Source organism: Vanellus vanellus (assembly GCF_965231255.1).
Source record: "Vanellus vanellus genome assembly, chromosome: 5".
Taxonomy (NCBI): Eukaryota; Metazoa; Chordata; class Aves; order Charadriiformes; family Charadriidae; genus Vanellus; species Vanellus vanellus.
In genome coordinates, this window is record NC_138910.1 from 75077338 (window position 1) to 75100029 (window position 22692).

Below are 22692 nucleotides of genomic sequence, written 5' to 3' on the forward strand. Positions count from 1 at the left end.
ATCAGTCAGTTGGCGGGCAAAACCATTATTTTTGTTATCTTTTTTCCTCTTCTGAAACTCTAATTATATATTTGATATTTATTTATTTATTTATATCTAGGGTGTGGATTCAGGATTTGTTCCCAGCGTTCATGATTTTGACAAGAAACTCACGGAGGCTGATGCTTACTTACAGATCTTGATAGACCAGTTGAAGGTATGGTAACTAACTGGTGTACTTACTGTATTGGAGTCTGCTTGTCAGTGTGGATTTCAAGGTCTGCTTGAAAGGAAGCTCAACAGAAGGAGAGAGTCGTGTTTTATGCTTGGCACGTGTTCTGGTCAATGTGGGAGGCAGAGAGAGCTCATCTGGCTGAGCTGACTGTGAACTGGAGAAAACATACCTTTTTTTATATATGCAGTCTGCTGATGATAGAATTTTATTTTGTCTTTTTCCCTAGCTTAGGATGTTACATAAGTTTTAACTACTTCTGAAATACAGGGATTTTTACTATAAGTATAAAAATGAAAAGTTATAAGCTAAGGGCTGAAATAAGCTGGAAATGGCTTTCTCTTAGAACGGATCTTGGGATTGTTAAAATAGAGTCAGAAAATTAGAATAACCCAAACAGATTTTATAGAATGGCTTACAGTGGCTGAAACATTCTTTTGTGTATATAGCTTCATGGAAATGGCAGAAATTACTTAGGTTTAATTTTAAAAACATAATTAAATCATTGTATTGCTCATAGTGTTTTTAGAATGTTATATATATAAATTTTTAGAATTTATCTTGAGAAAATGTTGTCAAGTAATATGTAACTACACTTGCAGATAGTTTCAGACTTTGTTGCAGTAGTGGTAGATCATCTATTCTTTGTCCTTGAGTGAAAACATTCTAGAAATTTTGTACAAATACAGTTCTCTTACATTTTGTACCTGTGTTTTAAGAGTTGGTGGGAAGGTGAGGAATGATGAGGTCATACATATCTCAGTACTCACCTTATTGAAAAAAAACCCTAGTTTTTGCTGCTGGTTAGGACATTTTTTCCCATGAATCAGCAGGTTAAAATTGCTGTTAAGATTGCTTCAGTTCTGCTGGTTTGGATTTTTTTTTTCCTGATATAGAGGGCAAATATTGCATGTGAGATATTCAGCAAAAATTCAGTTGCAAGGGAGGGTTGAGAGGGGGAAGAGCATACCAACAAAATGGAGGTGGGCAAAAGAGATGCAAACAGAGTTCAGAGCTAAACTGCAAAGACTTGATCAGGAATTAGCTTTGTCTCCTGCTCCGGAGCCATCTAGCATGTTTCACTGAAGAAAGGTATTTCAATCTTTACACCTTCTAATTGTTATTTTGGGCCAACTGGGGGAGGGGGTATAGGAATTAATTAATAATGAAAGAAGAGTGAATTTGAGGATGGACAGAGACCAAGACTACAGTCTTTTTTTAGAACCAGAAATCATCCCTCAAGGGAAAGGGAATGCATGAGTAGGTTTTAGGCAGGCAGTTGAGTGAAGAACTGTAGCTCACTTACTAAAAATTACAGTCTCTTTTCTGAGCAAGGGTGGATGCGATGAACTTTTGAACATTACCCTTAATCTTTTTTCTTCCTTGAACAATTTGTACTTAATGGTTATTTGTATGTGCATCTTAGAGCGATCTTGGAGGCAACTTTTAACTGTTTCAGCTCAGCTTGTGTTAAATACGCATGCAAGCTTTTCATTAAGAATTTGTTTCACTTTGCTTAGCTGCATCTCGTATTCCACTTTTAAGAAAATAAATAGAAGTTAATGCTGGGAAATCATTACATATCTTCCCAAAATAAGTGCTTACAAATTTTATGTGATTTGAATCGTGTGCCTGAATAACAAGGTACTTGGAAGGTTTGATAAGGGTGAGGCTGTTTTGATAAGTACTCTATATGCCCCAAAGATCTTTCCTGAAATAAAAGAAAGGCAGTTGGAGGTGTTCTGACAAGTGTCACTTTTGTTAATTAACCTCACTTTTTTGTTCAAATTGTGGTAGAATCATGGCAGACTGAGCTGTGGAACTAGCCAGGCTTTGAGATTTGGTCTCTTGCAGGATGGGATAATGTTAGAAATTAGTTACAAATTTGTTATCACAGATGCTGTAAAGAAACACTAGACAAAAATGGCTTTGAGTCGTAATACCAGAATTGTATAACTTAAGTACTTATTAAAGGCTTTTGGTTTTGAAATTTTGTGTTTCTGCATGATTTTGTATGGAAAAAGAACACTTTCAGTATTTTTCACAAGTATCTCTTTCTTTTAGCTCTTTGATGAAAAACTCCAGAACTGCAAAGATGATGAACAGAGAAAAGCAAGTACATTTTGTCTTAAATATTGCTTATTTTGCTGTAGTCTGTAGAAATTTAAACATTCTTGGTCTATTTTCATATTCCTCAAGCTGTCAAAATCACTTAAAGCAATTTGAATAACTGATAACATTTGTGTTGTGAATAGGCGGTAAACAGAATTTTTAGTAATAATGGGTCATAACATTAAAAAATATTTCAGTCCGTAGGAAATGATTACTTCTCTGTTATCCAACCATCTAAAGCCTTTTAAACTTAAATTTGCTGTTTTTTCATCTTAAACAACGATGAGTGTTTAATGTTCGTAGGAATAGCAAAGCTATTCTGAAGGACAAAAGTAAATACTAAGAATCATGTATTTTGCATAATCAGTCTGCATCCTGCGTAGTTCTGTGACTAGCCTGCCACATGTTGGAAGTCTGAGAATACCGTAATTCATTCACCTTAAACGAGGATGCCAAAAACGTAGCTTCCTACATAAGGAGCACTACTTTTCTACTGAGGTTCTAATTCACTTAAGTGTTGTGTGTTTTTTTGCACCTCCTCCTATTCCACTCCAAAGTCAAGTTTGTAGGTCCGAATTCAATCACTATGTTTAAGAAAGGCTAGCACATACCTTTGGTGGTGTGCATTTGACATGAAGTAGCATGCTGGTTTTGTGTGTTAATTTGTGTGGTGTGGAGGAGAGATTTAACAATTCCTTATGAAGGTTTTATTACTGAGGAGTTGCTTTTTTTTCTCCAGCAAATGCAGTAATTTCAACGTCGTAAAGTAGTGGTGTATCTCCTCCTAGTTTTCCACCTTCCCTCCGGTTTCCCTTGTGAAAAACAAGCTGATAGTCTCTTGGTGTTTGGTTTCAGTTTTGAAAACAGTTTGATGCTTTCAGTGTTTAGTTTACTTCTTTATGATGGTTGTGACCTTTCACTTGTTTGATCCATTATGTGGCGTCTTAGAGACTTCACAAGTGATCGTCTTTCTGCAGTGCTTTTGCATGTACGGGCATTTAAAATAACTTTGAAGTACAAATGTTCTCTGTGTAAGCATGTTTAATCTCTAGACAGCTGACCAAAAGAGTAAGATCTAGAGATTTTTTATTTCTCCTTTGGTGTGTCTTACTGGGAAAAGTTCTCCTTCAGTTTTGACCTCTCTCCAGATGCTACTTTGCAGATCAGGCAGTACTTTCTTCTTCCCTGTGACAGTGTTTCTAATCCCTGGAGACTTTCCACGTGTTATGCTGATTTATTTCTTTCTTTATCTCTGCAAGGTATCGATGGAACAGAGAGATTGACTTTCTAGAGAAAGCAGGAGGCTTGTTTAGAGGAGGTCAGCTTCCTCTGGTTTTAAACCTTGATGAGCGTTGCTATTACTATAGATTCCATTTATTATCTATTAAAACTGAAAAAGACTTGGCAAAGCATTCTTTTGATCATGTCTCTTCCTGTACTAAAGCAGCTAAAAGGCTTTTTGATACTGTATTTAGCAGTTTTGGTATTTGATCATGGAAGTATGGTTCAGCTGACAAATTAAGAGCTGAGCGTAACCTGCAGGATACTTCCATCCAACCCATATTTTTTTTCCTCTGAGGAAACAAGGTTTGGTTATTTGCGTGTTACAAGCTTCCCAAGTAGCTGAGTGCTGTTTTCTGCAACTATTTATGGCCAGGCATTTAAAACCCAAGCTCTTGTTTTTGCAAGTGTACAGAGCATTGGATGAGCTGGTTTTCAGTTACAGAATATTTGGCCTTTTGAAGATAATGTTGTAGGGTTATAGGTGTTCTGAGATGCTTCTTCTTTCTGAGATATGATAATCTGTTGAACTTGGAAGAAGACAGTACAGATGTAGACTTGATGAATTTTGAAGACTGAAAAATATTATCATGAATTCCCTGTGTTATATCGATACTCCTGGCAGAACTACAACTAGCGCTGTATAATGGGATCATACTGTCTCGCAAACACACTATAACTAGCAGTGCTGCCAGTTTTGCTGAGTCTGCTAACAGAGTACAATGTATGTATCCAGTTATGTAGGAAGTAAAGGAAGGAGCATGATCTGAGGGTACGGGTGTTTCAAGGTGAAGACAAGACAGGACCTTGCTTTCTTACAGTGCTAGCAATATTATTGATGAGAACTCGAAGTAAACTTTTCTGTTCCGTTTTGTGAAACTATCTTGACCACGCATAGCAGGGAGAATAAAACTGTAAGCATTCAAAAGCATCAGAACAGCGAAGAGGTGTATATTTGGCAGGCTGGAACAAAGCTGACATGACTTAACAAGGTTTTGGAGGGAAATGTAGCCTGCTTAAGCTGTTTGATTCTCAACAAGTACTTTTTGTGAAGTAAATCCAAGGCTGAGCGCAGAGATTCAGGTTGTACCATACTGATTCTGACCACAAGTCAGCTACCCCTCTGTGCCTCTGCTGCCTCTCTTTGCTGGATGAGCTGATCCTTCTGTAGTCACAGAATTGTTGAATGAGGCAAAAATCATGTTCAGTGAAATAAAATTAGCTTTCTATTGGAATACCAGTGGCTTCATAAAAAATCAGATGTCAAGGAGGTGCAACGGGCAGCAAGTAGATGGAGTAGTTTCAGCAGCAGCCTGCAATTTGATTAGATTAGGTATAGCATGTGGCTGCATTCTGCAAATGTAAGTCTGCAGGGAATTGAAATTTGAAAATATGTGTATTCATTACCTAAAACTAGGGAAACTGTCTTATTAAAGTTTTCTCTTCATTAGTTTTCAAAGAGTAGGGATATTGAAGGGAGAAAATTGTGATAACTTTTAGTAGTAAATTATATTCTTTGATTTTTAATTAATTTTATTGGTAAGGTTTTTTAATCTTCAAATACCCTTTTTTACTTGTTTATGATTTCCTTACAATTTTGTATTTTCTAAATTACCTATATTACTTTAACGTAAGTTTAAATAAAAGATGATAAGACTAAAGTTAAAAGGATTGTAGCAGCGTGTACACATAGCAGTGTAGTTCTGTACAACTGATGAGATGAGATACAAGCGTTGTCTTAACTTCTTCTCCAAACCAACCACTCTTGTCAGCATGCCGGTTTTGTTGCTAGTGACCATCCACTTGTTTTCCTCTCCCCTGTGTCACGTGTATAGTGTGTTTGTGTAAGATCTTACAGGGGGAGAGTTCACAAACTTTTTTTTATGGCTGCTTACATCACCGTTCTAAAATAACGCATTGCTCATGAAAATCATGAGAATTCCATGTCACTGTTTGCCTAGCCCTAAAGAAGGGGGCTGGTGCTCTTTAGAAGGCTCTTCACAGGGACTGAGTATCTCTGTCTTGCCTTCCTCGCTCTCATAGTTTTGTGTACATATGAAGAAGACAATATTCCAGTTCCGTGTGCTGTATTCCTTCAAGGTAGCCATATATCACAAATGTGAAAAATAATGGATTGATGTGTACTGTTACTACTTAAGTTGGCCAGCTCACAAAGAATTCATTTCCATAGAGGAAAAGATTGATTCTATAATTTGTGGCTAGGCCTTGGAAACCAGGTGTCCTGAGGTTTCTCCTATCTCAGATCTTCTGTGTTGGACAAGTTACCTATTTGTGTGTACCTATGTGTAAGAATAACAGTGCCTTAACTAGTTTATTGCTTGGAAAATTACCAATGGGTAGGGGGGAAAACAACGTGGCTGAATTTTGCGTTGTATGGCCTGGTGTCACTTTCAGATTTTCAGCAAAGATGGTATCAGTGAAGGGAATGAGATACCACTTCGTTTGGTGTGTAAATACTCTATAACATTTTGGGGAAAAAATAGATAAAGAATAATCAAAACTGCTGACAGCTGCCTACTGTTGGCTGTAAAGCTTTGAGGCTGAATGATTTATTTCAGCCGCATAATCTTTCATCTGACAAGATCTGTACATTTGGGTACATTGCCTATTCTGTTTTGGTGGTAAAAGGGTTAAAACTTCACTGCTGTCATATTTAAAATGCTTTTTTTCAATATGTGTTGATAAAGTTTGGACTGGAAGTATAATAGAGACATGAAAAACAATACAAAGTAATTTTTAGCTGTTGGCATATTTCTCTGCTAGCAGCATAAGTAAACATGATATAACTTTGTGATATAATGTCCATGATATGCTGTTTCCTAGATCAGCATGATGCGGTCTTTCCAGTGGAAAAGTCAGAGGCTGGGTGCTATTTGGCCACCTCTTGCCAATTAATCATGAAGAAAATGTACCGCATCCTTATGAATAGTATATAGAACAGAGTATAACTGAAAAAAATTTCCCCCAGGTATTGGCTAGGAAGCTGTCACTGCATTCTTTTTTTATTATTTTTTTTAATCCACAAGCTGAGACTGTTCATTCCTGTAGATTTATAGGTGCACGTTGCTCTCTTATGGTGTACAATTTGGCTCGCAATGCTGTGCGGGGGAAAAAATTTCCTTTCCACACTCTCATTATTTAACAATCAAAAAGACTGTGACTCAAGTCACGAGACACTCATACTAATCAAAACAAAGAGGTCCTGTAATTGAATTAGTAGAGGTTCAGTGCTGAGTCCAATTTAATAATTTTCCCTTCTGCAGACAGACCCAAGGACATCAACAGGATGCATATGCTTCTTAGATAGGTCATGCTTATGTTGTAAAATGGCATGCAGATGCCTTTTGCATGCCTGAAGTGCAATTCCACACAGGAAATCTGTATGAACCAGTGTTTCTAGATAAAATTAAGTAGGCAGATTTCCAGATGCACTTCACTGGAGGCTTAGAAAAGAGCAAGAACATGTGTGCACTGTTATTTTCTGTGATTTTGTTAAAAAAACTGCTGAACTCCATCTGTTTATTATACTTGAGTGATGGTAATTTCAAGTAATACTGATTGTTGGAATGTGCCACCATTCAGTACACTATATAAGGATATTAACTTATAGAGTGAATTTTCATACTGTATTTCATTTTTGTTGGTGTTATGCAAAACCAAGTGTAGACTTTGGTTAAATATGTATAGTGTCACTGCTCAGAAATTCCTAACCTTGTCATCTTTAAGCTTTAATTATCAGTTTGACTTTTGGCTTGTCAATTGCAAAGTGAAAATTGTGTCTTTAACATGTTTGTTGCTTTCCCTGCCCCCAATATAAGATTAAAATACAGTGCTTGTACAGTATTTAGGTCAAACTAGATGCTGGGAATTCTGTCGTTAACCACTCGATTTTGATTTTATTTTTTTTTTACAGAAAATTGAAAGTCTCAAAGAAACAACCAGTGTAAGTTTCTTTAATTTTTGTATCTATTGTATATAGATTCTGAAATTCACCTTATTTTCTTGTGAACATTTTTAAAGCTTTTTACAGAAAAGTGGGAGTCCATAATAGGTCCAACAGTGTGATGGCAGAGGGAGCTTGGTTCTGGTGCTGTATTCAGATTCATGTCTAGCACCTTAGGATCATAAAATCATAGAATCGTTGAGTTTGGAAGGGACCTCTGAAGTTCAGGTCTGTAGTCCAACTCCATGCTCAGAGCATGGTCAGCTAGAGCAGGTTGCCCAGGACAAACTCCAAGGATGAAGGCTTTACAGCCTCTCTGGGAAACCTGTTCCAGTGTTTGATCATCCCGAGAGTAAAAAAGTGTTTTCTTATGTTTAAGGTAAATTTTCTGTATTTCGCTTGGTGGCCATTGCCTGTGGTCCTGTTACTGGGCACCACTGAGTAGAGCCTAACTCCGTCTTCTTTACACCCTGCCATCCCAAGCAGATATTGATCCCCATTGATAAGGTCTCCCTTCAGTCTTTTCTCCTCCAGATTAAATAAGCCCAGCTCTCTCAGCCTCTCTTCACATGACAGTTTACCTGCTTGCAGTTCTCTGAAAGTTTGAAGCTGACCTCCATTTCACCCTGACAACCTGTGTTGTATGTGGCTTTTGGAAACTTCAGTTTTCTACTGCTATGTTTTTGGCTGTGGAAAAAAAAGGGGAATGGAAAGTAGGGGTTCTACAGAATTGAGCATCCATTTAGTTCTCACTTAATATTTCAGATAATATTCTGTATAACTAATAAAAATACCTGTAGATACAAAATATTACATGATAGTAATACAAGGGTTTTTTTCTGTTATTTTTGTTTCCCCAGAGCATGGTAGAATCAATAAAACACTGCATTGTGTTGCTACAGATTGCTAAAGTAAGTACACTATAGACTATTCTGAATGTTAATTATACAGCATTAATCTGTGTGAAAAAAACTGAAACCTAAAAATGGCTTCTATATGATCTAGGAAAAAAAATATAAATAATTGGTATAAGTTGATTTATGCTACTAATTTAATTGAGTTTCTGCAATACTGAATTCCACAGCAGGCGGTCCTGTTAATGTTTGTGCTAACAGTCATGTTGATGACAAAGCTTTTTCTTTTAGATAAACTTTCTTTTGTAGAGTTTGCTATTACACTAAATAAGAACTTCAACAAACATAAGGGTGACAGAAGAGAAACTTAACAAAACTCTTCTTTCTGCTTCATTTTAAGAATGACTAACATAAATAGAAAAAGGGAAAATTGTGATGTTAATTATCTAAGCTGGTTTGACAAGGTTTTTAGTGGGTCTGAAGTTCATGATGATGTTGGAACTTCTTGAAGTTTTGAGAATGCACTGTGGGTAATGCACTTACATTCTTGACTTAAATATATTGTTACTTTTTAAAATTTAGTGAGATTTGGATTTTTTTTTTTTGTCAAGGTCTGCTCTTATAGGCTTTCACATTCTGTATTTAGGATATGTTAACTATGAGTTGCTGATTTATACCTTGAGACCAAAGTGAAGTAAGTGTGTTGCAAATAAATTAATTTATGGTATTTTCAGAATGTAAGACTGAATTCAATGAGAACACATTCTGATTTACTCAGAAATAGGCATAAATTCTTCAATCTTTTTTATGTAGTCTAGATCACCTTTTTGTAGCTTTCAAATATGGTACTGCTGTTTGTCTTCATTCTAAATGCCAGATATGTTGTACAGAATTTTGAGGCCAGTGAAAACGAGTATATAGAACCTTGTAGGATCAGCAGTCATTCACTAAAAGGGTCAGTGCATATTTTGTGAAATTCAGATTCCATATCAGTAGCTTAAGAATTCTGAAGAAAAAGTGCATTGGTTAACAGGCTTATACAAAACTGGAAATATTTTACAAGTAGTAGGGTACATTGAAATAGTTGGTGCCACATGAATCTAGAGCTACAACACTCTTTATTTAACGTACAGTGATACTATTTGAATCCTTTGCTGTAGTGATAGCAAGAAAAGCCGTGTCAGTACTTAATAATTTGCTGTTATTTAGTACTGGCTGTATTTAGAATTGTTTTAGTACAGTGAAACCAGTAGAGCGTATGTCATTCTTTAGGGATTTGGTGGAGTCAGTTATAGGTAGATTAGATAGTAGTATGCTAGTTTTCTTATGCAGCTATATGCGGCGTGCTTTATTAAGGTAACTGTTGGAGAAACTGTGTGCAACAAATGACTTGCTCATTTTTTGTTAATTACTATATAAATGTGTTTAATAGTTGTTATTTTGACAGAGGTTTAATTCCTCTGAAATTTTGCTCTTTTTCAAAAAGCTCTGCTATGTAATTAACAAATCTGAAAGAGCAGAATTCTAATTTTCTTTTCAGATTTTTTATCAAAATTGGCAATAGGTGGCTGAGTTAGCTTTCTTGTTTCTATTGAATATCAAATTCTATTTCTCCTATGGGTAAGTTTATTGGGGGACAGACAAATACGATTGCTTATCTTGGGCTGATGCTAAGCTTATTTTGAAGTTGGTTAGGTGGTTTGCTGATAACGGGCAAAACTGAACTTGTAGTGGCACTTGCAGTCATTTTTGGTCAGGTTCAGTGCTTTACTGCTCCAACTACCATAAAAGCGTAAAGGTAGGTAGAATTTGGGCCCCCAAAGATGCTAAGACTTGGTTTCTGTTACACTAAATCAGACCTTGAAGTCCTTCATTCAGTAACAGTAAATATTAACCAGTGCATATAGATGGGTTTATCCATTGAGGAGTAGGGATTTGTGGTTGTGTTTTGCTAAACCGTATCTAAAGCTCTTGTAGAACTATTGAAGATAAGGCGGTTTAAATGTGTGGTTTATGCAGAGCTAAGTGGAAGATGTTGATCCACATATAATGAAAAATACCCTCTGTAAATCTACTCATTATTTTAATAACCTTTATTCTACTTCATCTCTTCATCTTCTTCCTCTCTCTCTCTCTCTCTCTCTCTCTCTCTCTCTTCTGCAACTATACTTGTTGACTGCATGGCACTTCTGTTCCCCCTCCCCTCTTCTGTAAACTGTGTTTGGGTATCCTCATTTCTTACTGCTGTGGGAAATGAAGAATACAGGATTTTTTTGTTTTTACAGTTCTGTAAGTTGCATGTATATGAACCATTATATATGTAAAATGTACTGTGTCTGACTGATAGCTTTCTGTTCTCCAGTATAGAACCTTTTAAGATTCTGCAAGTTTTTTTCCCAAAGCTGTAAGGCAAGTATGACTGCTGACTTACACTGCTGAAAATAAATCATATTAACAACACCCCCCCCCCCCCCGCCCTTTTTACTTCTACAGTGCCTTTCTCACTAGGAGACAGACTTCACAATTTCATTCTGGTTGTTTGCATACCTTGAAAATTGTTACCACTTCTCTATATACTCAGAACATCTCTCTGTTTCAAACACACAGCCATTTATTATTTGGATTATTTGGGTACATTCGAGGCAAACCTGGGGTTTTTTTGTGGTTTTGTGTTTTTTTTTTTTTTTTTTTTTTTTTTTTTAATTGTGTGTTAATTTGAGCTGGTTTGTGTTTTTTTTAAACAACCTGCCTTAGAACTTTTTCTTTAAACTTACTGGTAAATCAAGTGTGTAATCATGCTACTTGTATTTGAGATGACCCAAGGCACTTTCAAAATAATGATGTAAATACCAGCTAAATAGGAATATGTTACAATACATACGTCGCTTATCAAAAAGTGATCAAAATAAACTAAGTGGGATAGGTAGGTGGAGCATTTGGCTTGTGTTTTCCCCTGTGTGTGTCCGACAGATGAAGCTGTCCAGCTTTGCGGATACTCTGTGTGTTGTAAAAATATATGTAATGGTCTCTCAGTGATTTGGTAAGCTACAGTCTTATAACAGAAATTATTATATGTTTTATGAAGTAGCTCTTATAATTTAAATATTTATTTTTGCATCTTTGTCTTCCCTTTTTCACTCCTTCGTTTCTGATCGGTCTTGCCTACTTGGTTTTGTGGCATTTCTTCCTTCCTTACCTCATCAACATACCACGTTGCTGGTCTTGCATTACTGAGATAGAATAGCCAAGCTTCGGTACAAATGCAGCATCTTTGTGGTTTATTTCTTAGGTCTTAGACATGATAGCATAACATGGGAATTTTGTATGTTGAAAAAAAAAAAAACGATAATGTATTTGGACTTCAGTGTTACTCATTTTTTCTTTGTAAGTTTTCAACCCAGTGGAATTCATTGCCCTTAGTGTCACTTTTGTCATGGAAAGCCTTGCTTAAGAAGTGCCAACTAGCATACTTGACAGTTGAGCAGCCTATTGCCAACTGTCTCACCTAGGGAAGAACATATAAAGTATCAAAACATGAGTATATGCCAACTTTCTTAATACTATTTACAGCTTTTTTTTCTTGTTCCTCTTAACAACTGGAAATTTGGGGAAATACTCTGCAGACAAGTTTTATGGCTTGCACTGAATAAAATTATGGATTGATATAATGGTAATATGAACTTTGCAGCGGAAGTGAAGAGATTTGGCATAGTGTTTAGTAAAAATTTATACTGTTGCTGGTACAATGTAAAACTATGGTAGCTGTAGATTGACACTAACTTGTTTGTTGATAGGCTAATTTCCCCTGATGAGAGTTTTATTCCATACATTGCCTGCTCTTTCACATATGCTTCTGGGCAAAACCCCCCAAATCCTAGACTGTAAATAATCTAAAAACATTTTAAAATCTAGTGAATTCCAAAAGGCAAAAGGTAAAAAACATTTTACTTATAAAGGCACCTCTGCCTTTCAAAAGCAGAACGTGCTTTTGAAAACTTGACCTATATGCTAATTGCAGTTCTTTGGAAGCTGTGAACTTTGTGTCTTCTGGTTTTCAGGGACTCAGTGGTGCTACAGACCATGTTTTGGGGGAGTCTTAGTTATTTGGGAAGAACCTACATTGTTGAGAGTAATTGTGCTCAGCAGTGCAGAAAGGGTATTTTAAAAATTGTTCAAATTTGTGTGGACAGATCCTCAGAAAACACTAATCTTCAGAGGTGCAGTGATTATGTGTAGAATTGTTTCTTCTAAGTTTATTTACTGTATCGGCTGATGAGGAAGATTTTATGGCTGAAAATGTAAATGTTCCTGAGAGAAACTTGCTGTTCTCGCATAACGCAGAACTGAGAAGTCGTACAAGATTGTTATGTTGATATTCTTAACATTTTTTCCTTAAGGACCAAAATAATGAGGAGAAGCACGCAGATGGACTTATAGTAAGTTTAAACCTAATCTTTATCTCCCTTTATTTCTGCAGAACATGTGAACAGAGACCTGAATTTCCACTCATTTTGCAGCATACTTTTTCCTTTCTCTAATTTACTGCTTCAAGTGTCTTGTTACTGTTGAGTCGTTAGCTTCTGAGGTTGGCTAACACCCTTGACTTTAGAAAATACAGTGATCAGTTTGATGCTGAGTGTCTTAAATGGCAGTATTGTAACTAAACACTTAGATAAAAATCTGCCATGTGAACAGATGAAAAGGAAATCATTGGGACAGAAACAGTTGTGTGTTCCATCTGAAGTATCCTTACGTATGAAATAGATGAGCTGTCCGTGTGCTTCAAGTAGTTTGTCTTTCCTACAGCGCTGCTTATTTGACTCAAATTTGTATTATGTCTGTTTCAGCAATGTTTCTTCTTTAATCTAACTTCTGCATTTTTAATGTAACTTCTGTCATCTTTCGTTTCGGTCACATGTGACTTCTCTTTCTTCGTTCTCTTTTTGTCACTTGAGTACATTTCAGATACTTTTAATAGGAGATTGGTTTCAGTAAAATGTAACTCTAAAAATCATAGTGTTTTCATTACAGCTGACAATAATACTCAAGCTTTCTTTGTCGTTCCATTATATACAGCTTTAGCAGTATGATTTTCTGGTATGAACTTTGGAGTAAAGATGCACATGCAGATTTTGGTTTTGTGCTTATTGTAAGAAGATAAACGATTACCCTGTGGACAGTCACATAATTCGGGTCTTAGTGTAAGGGAATAGGTTCTGTTGCGTGCCCTGGAAAAGAGAGGTCATGCAGCAGACACTGCCACAGTTCTGTGGCAGAGGTGGTGGGCACAGTAGATCTGCAACTCGGAAACTTCATATAGATGTTACAACTTCCTGTAGTCTAAATTTGATTAGCCACTATTCTAATTGTCTGTGGGCTGGCTTATGCTGGGGAGGAAAAAAAGGTATTTCTGTAAGAATATATTCATTAACTGATGCATCAGTGATTGTGAAGACTGCGATTTTGATGCCATTGAGATTGATGTTAGCTCGGGCTAAAGGCCAGGATTCCACTTTAAACTTAGGCAGGAATATGATCAATATTTGATACTATGGTGGGATGATGGTCTTGTTTCTACATGGTTGGTTTTAAGTTGTTATTATACTCAGACAAGGAAACTTTCAGGTCTGCCTTCATCTTTTACTAAACCACGAAGGCATACCCCAAAATATCTAACAAGAAGCTCCAGTTCATGTTGCAGTCTGGAGAATTGTTTAAGGATAAGTTTGCAATCCTGCACACAAAGTCAAAGTTACTTTGTTGTTGTTTTTTTTTTTTCCTTTATGACACCAGTGTTCTCTATCATGTAGAGATTTTTAGTTTCCCTAAAAATTAGGGGAGATAAGGATAGCAATAGCATCCTGTGTATCATAGGACCGTCTTGATTTTTAAATTTCTTAACTCTGAAAATGGAATCATGATTTTAAACTGTGAAACATGTGGGAGAGGGACCTACCTGTGTTGCAAGCATAACTGCACAAGCAGTTGAAGTAATGTGTGAGGGACGTTGATTTAATGCTGGAATACAGTGGAGTAACAGCATGTGTACTGGATTGTTTATTTGTATACTATTTAGTAACACCAATGAACATGTAGAAAGCTATTTTTATGCCTTTTTTTAAACTTGAGATTTTTTGAAGATAAACGGAATAATAGTTTTGTTTTCAATCAAATAAATTCTGTGCTATAAAAAAAAAATCTTCACTGATTTTTTTTTTATTATTATTATTTTTTTTAATGTAGGATAAAGTTTAAAATTACAGTTAACCAGGAAAAGAGGCAAGAAAAAAGTCTTCCTTTTGGGGGAAGATAGGTGGAGGAAAGTTAAAATGACCCTGTTTCCCTCAGTCTGCATGCAAATAGAAATTAATAGACTAAAAGGGGGGAAGAACAGTTGGAGACTCTCTTCAGTTTTAAATATGGATCTAAAAAGAGGATAGGAATAAACATACTGACTAAATTCAAAAGCAAAACTAATCTCTTTTTTAAAAGCAGAACTTTTTTTTTAAAGTAGAACTCCGTATTGTCTGACCACCCCGTGCTTGATACTCTTCAACTTAAGCACAATAGCAAGATTTCCTAGCAAACGGAGGCAAAGATTTTCACAGCTCTGACACAGATCGATGGTTTGAAATTGCAAGATGATTGGAAAAGGGGTTTACGTGCCTTTTTTCCAATTAACAACCCAGAACAATGTACAAGTTCTGGGTTTTGTGTGTAAACATATAAACCAAACAATGCTTAAGATGATAACAAAATTACAGGCCAGTGACGCAAGGCAAAATCATGCTGCTTTGGATTAAAAGACATTGAAACTTAGATTTCCACGAGGCTTGTTGTATAAATGCCAAGAACATATACTGAAGTCAGTGACTTTTGTGAGTGTCGGGTTGAATTGGTGCTTCATTTTCAAAGTGCCCACATTCATAAGTAGACTGAAATGTCCTCTTCTGAAAATGCACTGAAAACTGTCAGCTTGCGTTGGAAAGAATTTTGGCAACGAGGCCACCTCATGGCTGTAAGCATGCTGATGATTCTTGTTTTAATTTATGGGTTGATTTACTACGGTCTGGACAAATTAATTAAAAAAAAAAAAGTTTTAAAAATACAGATTACCTATCCTAATTTTTGCTACATAATTTGTATCTAACTTTCCATTATTTGCATGCAATACTTATTAATGGAAGGAATATCAGAAGCTAGAACTTGAAATAAGAATTCTTTATAGGACAATTCAAATCTGTAGCAAATCCAGTTTGGTGTAAAGAATTAAAGTATTACCACTTTGAAAGTATTTCTCATGTCCTCAACTGTCAATTTGTGTTTTACTTTCTCTCTCAGGAATTTGCTATCTTGCATTTGGGCATTTCTTGTGCTCACAATGTTCTTGCTATCTATGCTTTTTTTTTTTTTTTATAATTGAGGAAAAAAAATGTGCTTTTCTTTCTTTTGTCTCAGAGCACTATAAACCCGGTTGACGCGGTATATCAGCCCAGCCCTTTGGAGCCGTCAGCGATCAGCACGATGCCTTCCCAAGCGGTCATACCTCCAGGTATGGTGTGCAGAAAGAACCTCAGCAGAAATATTCATGAGCAGAGCGGGATGCAACTGCGGTCTAGATGGAGGGGCTGCGTAATGGTGGATAGCTTCTGTGTCACATACGAAACATAAGTGCACACTGCACTTAGTGGTGTACGCTCACCACAGCGGTGCAAAGGAAGGGAAAGGAGCAGGACATGGAGCTTCCTTAGCCACGGGTAAATCTGGCTCTTGTTCTGTGGATAAGCTGGTATATTTTAGTTGCTCTAAGTTACTAGCTTACATTTCTAATACACTTCATTAAAATAAATGAAACTAATTCTTAGAAAATATAATGCTTAAATAACTGCAATTTTTAAAAATGCCATCTTTACTTAATAATAAAAACCAGCAAGATAACAATGAAGGAAACGTTTTTCTGTCTGAATGGCTTTTATAGGAAATCATTTCATTTTTGAAGATGAGGTGAAATAATGTGGAAACTCCTTCCCAACAAAAGTATAATTCTCATATTTAAATATACATTTTGGGTTTAACATATCAAAATGTCCCTTAGAACCAGCTCAGTTGTGCAAGTCAGAGCAGCGACCCTCATCTTTGCCAGTGGGACCTGTAGTAGCATCACTTGGAAATCAGACTCCAACACCAAATAGTACAGGTACAGTTCTGTGTTACTGTCTTATTGAAGTACAAGAAACAAAACCTGAATGTATGCTGTCTGTAACCTAATGTAATTAGCTGTTAATACAACATTGTATTGGCCTACATCTTGATTTTAATCGACACGTATTTCAGTGTTGTTTTAAAATCAAATTATTCTGCTCTTTCTCACACACCCCCCCATGTATGCATAATACATAACAGTATTACCAGTTTGCTATTTTGTCTCCATCATTTCAATCTTGCAGTAATCCACACAATAACTTTGCAGGTAATACATCATGTGTGGCCTTTGGGTTTTTTAATTCATTGATTCCCTTCTCTCCCCCTTAAATAATAGCATTAGTTGGGCTTTTTAAAACTGCAATAGATGCTTCGAAGCAAAAGTTGCTATAATAAATATGAAGTTGCTCTAATGATCTGTTTACAATTCCTATAATATTTTAGAGAGTTTTTTTAAAAAAAAACATAGCTACATATTTAACATATTTTTTTTATTATCTGTGTATGTTGACTGTTACTTTCTGATAATTTGTATTCGTTATATTGTCCAGTCATGCTAAAACTCTCTCAGTTCCCTCCCAAGTTTTTTTCTAAGCTTGTGTGTAAATGATTTGGTTGTTACTTTGTTACTGCTCTTCCTTCCCAGAACACTAATATGTGTGTTAAACTAGTATTTCCCCCAATCTGAAAAATGAAGGATACCACTGCTGGCTTTTTCTCCTGCCAGGAAGTTTCTTTTTTTACACCTTACTCTATGCATCTCATCTTCTAGTTAGTTTCTGATGATTGTTGTTTGTGTGAATACCTTAGTTTGCTTAATAACCTGTGTTGTGACTTAGGCTTCCACAAAAGGTCTGTGTCAGTGTAACCTGGTTTAATTGCTATGACTCTTTTGAAAAATGGGGAGTTAGCAGTGAGACAGGATTCATGTAATCCAATTTAGAAACTATTAATTAGATTTTTTTTTTACAAATATGTCTGTAGCTAAATTGGAAAAAGATGTTTTGGGTAAGTAGAATACAAGTTGAGTGAAAACTGGCTGGACTGCCAGGCACAAGGCTTGCGATCAGCTGTGTGAGGTCCAAATGGCAACCAAGTGACTATTGGTGTTTCTCAGGGGTTGATACTGGGTCCAACACTGCTTCACATCTCAGGCAACCTAGACGCAGACGTTGCCAAACTAGGGAGAACAAGGGATAGGACAAGGCTGCCATTCACAGGCTATGACCAGCTGGGGAAGTGGACTGACGGAAACCTCCTGAAGTTTGATGAAGACAAATGCAAAGTCTTCCACCCACCTACGATGGGCATAGCCCTCAGCCTGCCCTGTTGCATGGGGTTAACTGCAGTTTGGCGGAAGAGTAGCCAGGGGTCTTGGTGAGTAACAAGTGGAACGTGAGTCAGCAGCGTGCCCTTGTGGTGTTGAAGGCTTTGCTGTATACTGAGCTGGATTAGTGAGAGTGTAAGAGAAGGGATTGTTCCTCTCTACTTGGGATCTGTGAGACCACATCTTGAGCTCTATGTATAGTTTTGGGTTCCAAGTACAAAGACATGGACCACCAAGATGAGGAAGCTGAGGCCTGTGATGTACTTAGAGGCTGACAGAACTGGGTTTCTTCAGCCTTAGGAAGGTCAAGCTAAAGTGGGATGTTACTGCTGCCTTCTGCCAACTATTGGGAGGATATGGAGAAGACAGAACTGGGCTCCTCTTGGAGATGCACGGCAAAAGGATGAGGCAGTCAGCACAAGTTGTAAGAAGGGAAATTCCAAGTACATATTAGAAAATGTTTTGTTGTTCTAATGAAGCTGATCAAACTTTGAAATAAGTTCCCCAGAAAGATTATGGAATCTTCATCTTGGGAGATATTTAAAACCTGCCTAGATGCGATATTGAACAAACTGGTATAACTTTGAAGTTGTCTGGGCCTCGAGTGGGAAGCTGGACCAGATGACTTCCAGAGGTCCATTCCAACATAAATCATACTATGAATCTATACAAGTTTCCAATATTGTTGTTTTGCCTTTAATTGACAACTTTAGGGAAAACATGTCCCTATATTTTATTGGTTTTCTGTGTTCTTGATTTTCCTTGTGACCTTTCTTTTGTTATCTGTTAAATGAAGCTGAACATGAACCTGACTAATTATCACTTCTATTTTTTTTTTTTTAAGATGTTATACCTTCTGAGTTCACGTTGGTCTTTATTGATTTGAACAGTCTTACTTATAAGTTAGAACTGATGGATTTTAAACTCATTTGTTTGTTTTTATTAAATCTGTAAATTATAATACTCCATAGGAAGTGGGCAATCGGCACCTAGCAGCAGTCTCACCTCTCCAAGCCATGTCAACCTGTCTCCAAACACAGTCCCAGATTTTTCGTACTCCAGCAGTGAGGATGAATTCTATGATGCTGATGAATTCTATCAGAGCAGTTCTTCCCCAAAGCGATGTATGGAGTAAGTGGCTGAAAGTACACAGTGCGTGCTGAATACAATTTTTATCTACAAGGGCATGGCTTGTCTGCTTGTAGAATTTAGTTAAGCTAAATAAGCGAATAAGCTACATTGGCTTTAAAAAAACAAAACAAACAAAAAAGGCGGGGGGCGGGGGGCAAAAAAGCCACTCTGTCCAACAGAATAAGATTCCTCCTCCTCCCCCAACGCAGTTGTCTGTGAGGGATGCAGTATTTTCCTCTGCTCCTTCCCATCCCATCGGGAATATATGTTGACAAAACTCTTAACATACACTGAATTTGGGAAGCCAACAGCTCGGAGATTCAGTCTCAGACCGTGGTGTATTTCATAAGTATTTGTTGCAGCTTTTGGTAAATAGCCAAAAAATTTTTTTGAAGTTGACTGCCTTTTCCCAAAATCTCTATTTACTTATCTTTTTTATGTATCAGAAAATTAATTTTAAGTGATGCTACACATTTCAAAGAGGAATTAGTCAGCTGTTTTATGCCTTCAGGTGTTACTATCTTACACTGCAGGCTTTCCCATGCGTTCAGCTACAGTCCATTTTAAGTTTTCTGTGAATTAGCATGCAGCATGTCTATCAGTAAACTTCTTAGGGAATTGTTGTCTATGTATATCAAATTAGAATAATTTGGTCTGAATTAGTTCATTGTGAATTGTGAGAATTTATGACTCTTCTTCAGTTCTTCAGGGTCTGCTGCAGTCCTGACCCGGAGCAGTACAGGAAGCAGTCTGAAACGTCCAGATACCACAGAGTCCCTCAATTCTTCCATGTCTAACGGGACAAATGATGCTGGTAAGTGGACTGCGAGAACTTTCAGTAAGGAGCTCTTGATCTTTAATCTTTGTATAAACTGTGTCAGTATAGGTATGATGATATATATATGACAAGGTACTTACAGAAAATGGTTTATCTACTGTTTCTTTACTCATGGAAGATTGCTGAATTGTAGGATTTAAGAACCTTAGTTTTATTTATAAGACCTTTTTGACAGCTAATATATATGCTAATTAAATATAGTCTGTCTTTGAACATTTAGAGAAAAACAAAAGCAATTTGGTCTTTCTAGATCTCTTCGATCCTCCTGATGATCGAGATGATGATGGGGAAGGAGAATCAGTGGAAGAACATAAGAGTGTTATTATGCATCTATTGTCACAAGTTAGATTAGGAATGGATCTAACGAAGGTAAACTTGCTGACTGTTCATGGGGAAGGGAGGGGGAGTAAACCCTGAATTCTGTGTAAATCAGTTCAATGTTAAAGAAATAATTTAACTCTGTATTTGTTCTGAGAGCTACTTAAGCTATGATCTCTCTAGCATGGTATTTTTTTAATTGGAGTTGTTATTGGGAGGGGGAAAATGAATGCAGAATAAATATATCCAATTGCTAAAATCTGTTTGGGAAAATAGCTTGCTATGGGAAGTAACTGTTTGTTGTCTTTGAACCTGGCCCTTGGAGTCCCTGTAGAGCTGGGATAAGAGGAATGCTGTATGCAGTAGTAATGTTTCTCCTCACTAGAACAAAGATCTACAAAGCTTCCTAGAACAAAGATCTACAAGGTTGCAGTGTATGGTGACATTTAATAGACGTGAATAAAATAAAAGAGGGAATTAAGCGTATAGTGAAATGCTTTGCTTAATGGGGATCTTGTTGAGTAAGTTGCTTGTGTATTTTAAAACGCTACCTGTAGGTCTGGCAAGTAGAGTTGGGTTTTTCATTAATGTGATTCATGTTGGTGTCTTCAGGTTAAACAAACAGCATTCTGAAGGTGTTGATCTTTCTAGGCAGCTTGGTTAAACTTAAATAAGTAATTCCAGATTGAAAAAGACTAGGAGAGATCAATCCTATCATTAGTTTCCTTAAGTTAGATGACTCTTTTAACTGTCCAGTCTGGAACTCACAATAGAGAATAAAAAGATAAACTTAGAACTTTTCTGGAGAAATAATCAGCAGCTCACAAGCAAACTATGGAAGTTTCTGGCAGTTCTCAATAGAAATTGATGCAAAATGTGTCTGTTTTGGGAACTCCTGGAATAGTTGAAAATTACTGATCTCAAGTTAAGCTGCCGAGAAGCATCATGAGCATGCATCTTGGCTGCATTGCTTTAAAGTCAACAACAGCAATCAACACTGCTTTCAGCAGAGGTCTATACTGCACTGAAGCAGACAGCAGATCCACAGGAACGGAACCTGCAAATGCTGTTAGGGAAAAAAAGTAGTAGGGAAGAGATTAACGTTCATCTTGATGAAGAGACACATGAGAGGATGTGACTACATGGAATGAGATTCTGACTATACCTGAAAATTGACACTGTACATAAAGATGAAATTAAATGATCAGTGTTATTGTAATCAAGAACACCTTTTGATAAGCTCAGCTGTGTAGTTGTATATGCTCTAAGGAGAACTTGAATTTAAGTCAGACAAGAGACAGTTCCTCTGAAATCTTTGGTTTTATAGAAGATGCCAACTGACCTGCATATGTCAGAACTCATTGGCAAATCAGCTTACAGGCGTACGAAGCCTTGGGTGCTTTGTATGCTATTTACAGTTAGTACGTAGAATGCTTTTGTGCCAGATGTTAAAGTGTCTTGATCTAGGGTTGTTTTTCTTCACCTAGGTGGTTCTTCCAACTTTTATCCTGGAAAGAAGATCACTGTTGGAAATGTATGCTGACTTTTTTGCACATCCAGACTTATTTGTCAGGTATTTGATTTTTAAAGTAGAGCATTAACTGCTTCTGATTATTCATAGAATCGTAGAATGGGTTGGGTTGGAAGGGACCTCAAAGATCATCTAGTTCCAACTCCCCTGCCATGGGCAGGGACACCTCCCGCTAGACCAGGTCACTCAAAGCCCTGTCCAGCCTGGCCTTGAACACCTCCAGGGATGGGGCATCCATAGCTTCTCTTGGCAACCTGTTCCAGTGCTCAGCACCCTCAGAGTAAAGAACTTCTTCTTAATATCTAATACATTGTTATTATTTATGGCCCTGTGGGCTGCCAAAAGAAAGCTTATAGTTTTAAAGAATATGACTTGGGTTTAAATCTAAACTTGAAAAATAGTCAAAGTAGTCCATCTTCTACTTGTAAAACAACCAAATATCCAAAAAGCTTTCCTGTATTTGAGGTACCTGCTTGTATTTCATTTTGCCTGTTCTTCTTTTCTCTCTTTTGGCCCATGTAGCATTAGTGACCAGAAGGATCCGAAGGAACGAATGGTTCAAGTGGTTAAATGGTACCTCTCAGCTTTTCATGCAGGAAGAAAAGGGTCGGTTGCTAAAAAGCCTTACAATCCTATTTTGGGCGAGATCTTCCGATGTCATTGGGTATTACCAGGCACTGAAGGTGAAGATGATATGGTTAGTTTCTTGTGGTATGTTTTTTGGTGCCTAGAATGCATGTGAGTAACTCCCAAAGCTTTATTAATTTACGGATTGAAATGGCTTATGCTATGTTTAAGTAGCAAAATTGACAAACAGTGGCAATTTCTTAACTGACTTCCTCCTGCTCTTTGGACAGAGGTTTAAAATATCTTGCATAACAAAATTTGAGCAATTAGCTTTTTAAGAACTATTTGACATGTTG

At 36.8% G+C, this 22692-nt stretch overlaps 1 protein-coding gene across 2 annotated transcripts in view; it reads left to right on the plus strand.

Moving 5' to 3' along the window:
• OSBPL9 (oxysterol binding protein like 9) overlaps positions 1-22692 on the plus strand; it is a 68390-nt gene that overhangs the window by 40363 nt on the left and 5335 nt on the right. Inside the window, exons 5-16 of one of the 2 annotated variants that reach the window (XM_082483266.1) lie at positions 101-196; positions 2276-2323; positions 7539-7568; positions 8429-8479; positions 12820-12858; positions 15881-15974; positions 16518-16619; positions 18923-19082; positions 19784-19896; positions 20171-20289; positions 21726-21811; positions 22292-22466. In XM_082483266.1, the coding sequence (XP_082339392.1) occupies positions 101-196; positions 2276-2323; positions 7539-7568; positions 8429-8479; positions 12820-12858; positions 15881-15974; positions 16518-16619; positions 18923-19082; positions 19784-19896; positions 20171-20289; positions 21726-21811; positions 22292-22466 (1113 nt within the window). The remainder of the gene's footprint in view (positions 1-100; positions 197-2275; positions 2324-7538; positions 7569-8428; positions 8480-12819; positions 12859-15880; positions 15975-16517; positions 16620-18922; positions 19083-19783; positions 19897-20170; positions 20290-21725; positions 21812-22291; positions 22467-22692) is intronic. The other variant, XM_082483265.1, reaches the window with a different exon arrangement.